The sequence below is a fragment of the Melanotaenia boesemani genome, chromosome 7 (assembly GCF_017639745.1).
Source record: "Melanotaenia boesemani isolate fMelBoe1 chromosome 7, fMelBoe1.pri, whole genome shotgun sequence".
In the NCBI taxonomy this organism is placed as follows: domain Eukaryota; kingdom Metazoa; phylum Chordata; class Actinopteri; order Atheriniformes; family Melanotaeniidae; genus Melanotaenia; species Melanotaenia boesemani.
Genome location: NC_055688.1, coordinates 34,951,107 through 34,959,120, shown reverse-complemented (window position 1 = coordinate 34,959,120; position 8,014 = coordinate 34,951,107). Strand labels below are relative to the sequence as shown.

Sequence of the window (8,014 nt, the reverse complement as noted above, 5' to 3'; positions counted from 1 at the left end):
AATTTAAAAGACTTTTGTTATAATATAATTAGAATCTTACATAGAAGATAGAAGAAAACCTTTTTATTATTACTTTTCATGTCCAGTCAGTCACATCACATGGAACCACTTCATGTATTTTGGCCAATATGTACAGAAAAACAGAGAAAAAGTCAGATTTTCTGTGTAAATATTGGCTAAATAACATCTGTCTTCCTGCACTTAGTCGAGTACGTTGGATACCAACACAGTCAGTGAATAAGCTCATAACAGGCAGATCCTCACTTTTATATTATTTTATAAGAACACTGAAAAACAAAACAAAAAGGAACAAAATGTAGAAAAGAATACAAATGAAAGTATTGAATGAGGCCTGGATGTTTATCAGTCTTGAATCTTGAGAATGCTCCTCTTCTCCAAGTCGTTCATCTCTTTGAGAATCAAAGCCACGTTGTAACGAAGCTCCTGGAATTTAGACACAGGGACCTGGAAGCAAACAGCAACAACCATTCACTCAGGATATGATGCTCGCACAGTGTCTAGTTTTAAGTGTTATCATCTCTGTTCCTGTTTTTCTTTATTATTTAAGTGTGTTTTTTTTATGTTTTTCTTTATTCCAGGGAGCCTTTGTAAGATCTGGCCAGGGACAACAGAAAAATGAGCCTTTTGGCGAAATCTGGCATGTTTATTAAATGTTCTTTTTTAATATGCTCTGTCCCTGTGGAAAAAACACACACACATAAACAAACACAATTTATTCTCGAATTGCACATCTGAGAATAAATTACGTTATCAGATTACTTCTCAGGTTTCAGTCTCTGTAGTTCATTTCTTCCAGGTACCACGGCTAAAACAAACGAATCTCTGAGTTTTAATGAATCCACAATGGAACAATTAAATTTTAACGCATACAAATCGATCAATCAATTTTTTAACCCCAGCTCGAAAATCTCAGGATTATGTGCACGTGTCCTCAATCCTTTTAAGAAGCCGTCTTGTAGCCTGAGGGTTGCCGGTTCCATCCTCGGGCTGTCGAGCTCATGTCGAGGCGTCCCTGAGCAAGACACCAAACCCCACACTGCTCCTGATGGGTCGTGGTTGAGCGCCTTGCATGGCAGCTTCCGCCATCAGTGTGTGAATGTGTGTGTGAGTGGGTGAGTGTGATGTATGATGTAAAGCGCTTTGGGTATCATAAAAGCAGCATATAAATACAGACCACTGACCATATATTAAACATATAATTATACATTTGTTTGCATTCTTCAATAAATACCTGCAATTATTTGCAGTTTTTCTCAGAACATATAAAGAAATAAGAGATGGTTCAGTCAGTTAGATCCATCCACAGAATTTGCATATCGGATGTTGTTGCTACTAATCTCTTAATTGTGATGTAATGTGATTGTGTAACCGCTGCACTAGGTACTCTGCACATCTGTAGTTTGAGTACTCTGCTCTGCTTCTGTCTACATTAGCAGCCTAGTTTAAGAGCAAAGCCTTTGGTGCAGCTTTTGTTTTGTAATTGAGGAAGAAATGGAGTCTGGCGCCCCCTGTTGAAGGCAACCTCTTCATTTTTTTCCTGCTTCATATTTAATCCAATTTGATACAAAACAGGTTAAAATATAATAAACATATAATAACACCAGTGAGGCCACTATAGCTGCTGGAACAATAGAAATTTAATTGTGTAAATTATATAAATTGAGAGAGCTTTTCCTGATTTGTTGTTGCATACTTTTTCTTTCCTGTCTTATTAAAGTCAGAGAAAAGTCACAGAGACCCAAAACTTCTTTAATATCTTCTACAAAATGTATGACAAGTAGAACAGATTAAGATCATTGTGGTAATGGGTCAGAGACACAGGAACATGTTGGAGATCAGGCTACACAGTTAGCATTACCTTAGTTAGTCCACTGTGATCTAATTATGTAACAGGACCTACATTAGTCTTCTGGCTAACTGCCAACTTCTTCTTAATCCACAGCCTGAACGTAAACTGCTGTGCACAACTAGCACCAGTCATGTGGACAAAACCCATATAGCTATGGGTTTCTGAGAGCTGAACTTTAAAACCCTGATAATGCATCCTGGAAATCAGATCAGTTTCCCAAAGCTTGTGCAGCCTCAATGTCCTGGACCTCGTATCAGTAGACTTCATCATTAATGGTAAAAATGTTTTTAATCTGTCATGTTGTTTTACAGTCATGAAAAAAAGAAAGTACTCTTTAAATGGTAAAGTTTTTTTTATATCATGATATTTTAAAATGAGCATCAGCTGTGAGCTGCAGTGTGTTAGCACAATGCCAAGGAGGAAAGACATCAGCAATGATCTTAGAGAAGCAACTGTTGCTGCCCATCAGTCTGGGAAGGATTATTAATATCATTAAATCAAATTATTATTCAAAAAGGTTTTAGATCTACCCTTAAAACTACACTAGATGGCCAGAGCCCCGAGCGCTATCGCTAATATATCACCATCAGTGTCTCAGGAACGGCAGAGGGTAACTCGGTGGGGTGAATTGTGATGGACAGCTTATCATTTAGGTGTCTATGTAAGTTTTCCAGGCATTTATTTCCCGTCCGGGAGGTTTACAATCCAGCCAAAAAGTGTAGCGTTTTTTCAGAGACTCTATCAGGGCTATTCAATATGATAAACTCTATCACTGCTATGTTCCTACGAAACCTCTATTTAGACCTGGACATGATGATGAAGCCACTTCCTGTCAGACTTTCCACCAATCAGAGAGCTTAGATTGACGGTAACGTCCAATCAGGAGCAGCCAAAGATCAACCAGTGAGCAGAAAGTTCTATGTGTGTGTGAAAAGAAGAAAAATAATGCTCCTCTATGGCTGGAATAAAGCCAAGAAGATGTTTCTGATGCACGGTGGCGCCACAAAGCAGCTGAGCTGGAGTTGGTTTAGTGAGGATAGCAGGTAAATAGTAGCAGGAATAACTGGAAATGAGGAAAAAGTGGAAACATGGAAATAGTTTCTGTTGTGTGTTTGTTTCAATAACAATATTTTTTCTCCTGAAAGACTTGAGAGAACGATGAGATGAGAAAAGGTTTGGTCACTGTTGATCTGTGTGTTATTTCTACAAAGTTCTGTTTGTAATAAATTCTGCTTTCTTCTTCTGGTCGGCCTTTATGCTGCTATTTCTATTCATACATTCATTTTACATCATTTTAGCCTCAGAATCTGACAGCTGAGGCTGGAAACATCATGTCTGATGCTGACTGGGATTAAAGATATTGAGCTGTTTAAAAAAACAAAAAACAGACGTACTAAAAATAGTAAAAAAAAAAAAAAAGGTTTAAGGGTTAGGGGTGTGCACGCTTATGCAACCATCTTCTTGCATGTTTCTTTCCCCCCTAACAGATCTATTGTTTTTCAGTACTGGTTACAGATCAGATTAAAGGTGGGATGAGTGAGCGTTTATGTACCTCAAAGCGATGAAACCTCCCGTCTGATAGTTTCATCTGCATAAAAACAGACGGCTGCAGGGCTCTGGCTAAAGAGCTGGACAGACAGAAAGACACAAGTTCATTATTACATTATGTTTGTAATTAACGGATTAATTCAAATACTTGCTCATATTTCATTATGACTTAAAGATTATCATTAGTTTGATGTTTTATAACATCTGAGCCACTTCTTTAGTATCCAAAGATCAACCCTTGATAAAAACGAGTACTACAGGTACAGTGAGAATATCTTTGGAATTCTTCTATCGGGTTCGACATTTCTTTTGTTATCTTTAGGAGATTTTATTCCAGGAAAGACTTATCATAACACAAACAGAAAAGTGTCAATGAACTGTTTAACTGTTTAACATTTCCTTAAATGAATGAAGAAAAAAATAAAAAAGACATGGCCTTACTTTGTAGAAATGGTAACGTCCACTCTCCATTTAAATTCTTCTAGTGTTGGAAGGTGAGGATCGTTCTGTGAGGTGGAAACTTCCAGAGCTGTACGTCTGAAATTACAAAGAGCCTGCATGCAGCAAACATCTGAAGGCGTCGTCTCTTTGTAGTTCAACATTTTTCCCATTTGGCTGAGCTAAACTTAACATATAAATATAAAAAGCAAAAGAAAACATCATACCGATTCCCAAAAACCACGCTGGAGAAATCAGTGATGAAGTCCTCAGGTACCCTGATGACAGAAAACAACAGAAACAGAGCGTAAAGAAAACAGTGGACATCATAAACAGAGAGAATAATAAGTGGGAACAAGGAGAGGTGTGAAAAAGATGATGGTCCTTGCCTCAGCTCTCTCAGGTCTTCTTTAAAGGCCTAAACAGAAAAACAAACAATTTTAATTACTGTTTTACTAAAGCTGGATCAAGTCCCAGTCCGTTGAAGAAATCAAGCTCTTTACCTCAGTAACATGTCCAACAAATGGGTTTTACACAACATCTTATCAGGAAAAAGACGAATATATATTATATAACGCATCTAACATGTTGTTATTGTGTTAACGCATCAGTTCATTTTTTTTTTTATCACGCATTAACGCATTTTTTTTCCTCCCAAACTTCTTGGTCACTGGCTCTGAACACAGAGAAACCACATGCAGAAGCTGCATCCAGGCCTCTTCCTCCATGTCTGACATCTCTGACACATTTTCTGAGATTAGAAGGAAAACAACCAACATTTTGTCCATCAAAACTCATGCAGATGGCAGAACATCGTGATTTTTGGACGGGAACCTGCTCCCAAAGGACGAGAAACTAACTAACTAACGAACTACCTATTTATTTATTTATTCATTCATTTATTTATTAATCATTTTTAATAAATGCGGTTTTAATTTATGCCAGACAGCAAAGGTAAGACATGTTTTCTGACTTTTACAAGCGTGCAGCATAAATCGGGTCTTCTTCTGCCTCTGGTTCGGTGAATCTTGGTCGTAGCGACATGAAACTTCCAGCTGTGGAATCTGTGAGATGTGAGCTTTCAGTAGAGGAGCCGTTTGTTCGTGTTCATGGGGAAACATCATCTGTGTTTACATATTTTTTGGACTTTGTGTTCCTGGTCTTTTAATAATTGTTGTCTTAACTGTGTTTGTTGGTGATAGAAATGGTTTTACTGAGCTGGTAGCTGAGATTCTGGACTTTCTGTGGATACCACACATGTTTATAGTTACATCTACAGACCTGACGCTACACCCAGAAACGAGATGTTAACCCCTTAACTCCCAGTAGCGGAGGCTGCAGGTGCAGTCAAACTAAGAATGAAAGGTTAGAGAAATTATAGGCCAGAAATCTGGATAATGAAGCAGTGAAGGTGCATGGATGGAAGTTATTGTGCATATTGTGAATATTTCTCTCTCCTCACCATCTAGAAGCTGTGAGATTCTCATCCTGCTTTCTGTCTGTTCACCTGATGCTGATATTCATCACATATTGTTCCTTCTGTGTTTAGAAGGAAGCAGCTTCACAGCTTTAAACTCATCCTGCTGACTTTTTACCTTTTAGTTAGTAAATCCTGAACATTTCATCCTTCTTTCTCATTAATATTTGATTTTATAAATATAAATGAAGAAATATTTTATCTGTTGCTGTTTAACGAGAAAACCGCTGCTAAATCTGTTTGTGTTTAGTTCAGCCAGATAAATCAAACTCCTATAGAGATGCAAATGTCACCGGACCTTTAGAAAAAAGATAACTTTAATTTTTATTAATTATCTACTATAGGAAATTTGTTGTCACTTTAAATGACCATATTTTCTTTCTATTTTTAGGTTTTAAAATTAGGACAGACAAAACATTTGCAAAATGAGGATAGACGGACTTTATTCTATTGAATGTAGATATCTGTGGAAAATGATCTTAAAAAAAAGCCCATAGGTTCCAACCTAATGACAAGAAAAATAGATTAAATAAATATTAGTGGTACTTTTAGTTTCAGTATGTTGTGGAAATTCAATGCAACTATTCCATGAAAAAAAACTGAAAAATTGCTTAAAAAAAACAACATTTTTATGAGTGCTCTCTCCGGGTCTGCAATAGGGTCCTGTCCCAAGTGGAGGAGTTCACGTATCTCAGGGTCTTGTTCACGAATGAGGGAAGGATGGAGCGGGAGATGGACAGGCGGATCAGTGCAGCGTCTGCAGTGATGTGGGCTCTGCATCGGTCTGTCGTGGTGAAGAAGGAGCTGAGCCAAAAGGCAAAGTTCTCGATTTACCGGTCGATCTACGATCCTACCCTCACCTATGGTCATGAGCTGTGGGTAATGACCGAAAGAACAAGATCGCGAATACAAGCGGCCGAAATGAGTTTTCTCCGCAGGGTGGCCGGGCTCTCCCTTAGAGATAGGGTGAGAAGCTCGGTGATCCGGCAGGGTCTCAGAATAGAGCCGCTGCTCCTCCACATCGAGAGGAGCCAGATGAGGTGGCTCGGGCATCTGGTTAGGATGCCTCCTGGACGCCTCCCTGGTGAGGTGTTCCGGGCACGTCCCACCGGAAAGAGGTCCCGGGGAAGACCTAGGACACGCTGCACGGACTATATCTCTCGGCTGGCCTGGGAACGCCTTGGGACCCCCCCCAGATGAGCTGGTGAATGTGGCCGGGGAGAGGGAAGTCTGGGTTTCCCTGCTTAGGCAGCTGCCCCCGTAACCTGACCCCAGATAAGTGGCAGAAGATGGATGGATTTTTTATTATATCTACGTTTTAAAACATTAGTTAGTTCTTTAGCATGTTTAGCCGTGTATTAAGAGCCATTTTGGAAGGTCTAGAGAGCCACTTTCTTTTTATTTTATATATATATATATATATATATATATTTAGATAAATATTTTAAATATATTCATAAAAAGTACAAATGTTTTATATAAAGAGTTATTTTGATAATGTAATTCTGCTTAGTTGCACTAAAATAAAGGGGAAATTTGGAATTGTCTTTATTTATAGGTTATTATGGTATTATTTTACTGGCCCACGTGCCCACACATTTTGCTGAACTCCTGAACCGGCTTCTGAACTAAAACGAGGACACCCCTGATGAAGAGGACTGGAGAAACCCAACCTGACTATTTCACAGACTGGGACTGTTCAGCTGATTGGCATGCACTGTGTAATCAATTTAACAATCGTGGGTGGAGAATTAAAAGGCCTCCTGATGCGCTCGTCTCTGCAGCATTTAATCTAAACTACTGGAGAAGACATGGGTCCAGCTGCTTCAAACAGCAGGATTTTGCCACTAAACTAAATATTAAGTCTGGCCGTTTCTACGACTTATCTGGGATGGCACCAAGAATACAAAAGGGCACTTCTTAACCCTCAGGTGTCAGTTTACTACCCTCTTCATTCAGGCAAAAGGGTAGTAAATTCAAACTCAAGCCTTTACCAGCTGCTCACCTCTTGTTTAAGTAGCGTTGTGGGGATGCGGATGGCCTCGGACAGAAGTCTGTGCATCCCTGCTATGATGTGGCTGAGCCTCTCCTGAGGGATGACACTGCTCTCTGCTATTGCCTTCATCACTTCTCTGCAGTCCTTCCCCTCCAGAGCACTGACCACAGCTGGATACAGCATAATGCACATACACATTAAGCTTTATTTATCCCATGGTAGTACTTATTAAGTACTGCTAGTACTTATTATCACTGCATACACAAGCCGAGACACTGAGCAGGCGTCCCAATTTCCTTTCAGATACCACTGTTTATGCATTTTTCAACTTTAGACGCACTTCTTAGGCAAATTACTAGAGAAGCAAATAACAGCCTTTACTACTGACGTTTCAATCTTGGGACAACAGATTTACAAAGTTAATAGCAACTGTATCGTCTCACAAGAATTTTTATGGTACCTTTGAGTAATTTTCTGAACAAGTCTTGATCCACATCCTTCAGGTTTCTCGACATTGACTCAATTTCTGGCGGTATCCTGCCACCCAAAAAGGTAGAGTCTTTTGCGTGGCTCGAAGACATGTTTAACTATCCAATAAATACAGGGAAATTGTTAAAAAAAAAAAACACAGAAACCTAAGTAAAGAGGTATGTCTATTTATGACACAAAAAGCTTCCGCCTGCAT

At 39.1% G+C, this 8,014-nt stretch overlaps 1 protein-coding gene across 1 annotated transcript; it reads right to left on the bottom strand.

Moving 5' to 3' along the window:
* Positions 1 to 48: 48 nt before the first annotated feature.
* Positions 49 to 8,002, bottom strand: commd5 (COMM domain containing 5). Its single transcript, XM_041989410.1, has 7 exons — positions 7,790 to 8,002; positions 7,339 to 7,499; positions 4,246 to 4,274; positions 4,084 to 4,134; positions 3,860 to 3,955; positions 3,423 to 3,498; positions 49 to 465 (listed from the first exon to the last, which is right to left on the bottom strand). The coding sequence occupies exons 1-7, from the start codon at positions 7,908 to 7,910 to the stop codon at positions 364 to 366; spliced, it is 636 nt and encodes a 211-aa protein (XP_041845344.1). The 5' UTR covers positions 7,911 to 8,002; the 3' UTR covers positions 49 to 363.
* Between the last annotated feature and the right edge of the window lie 12 nt (positions 8,003 to 8,014).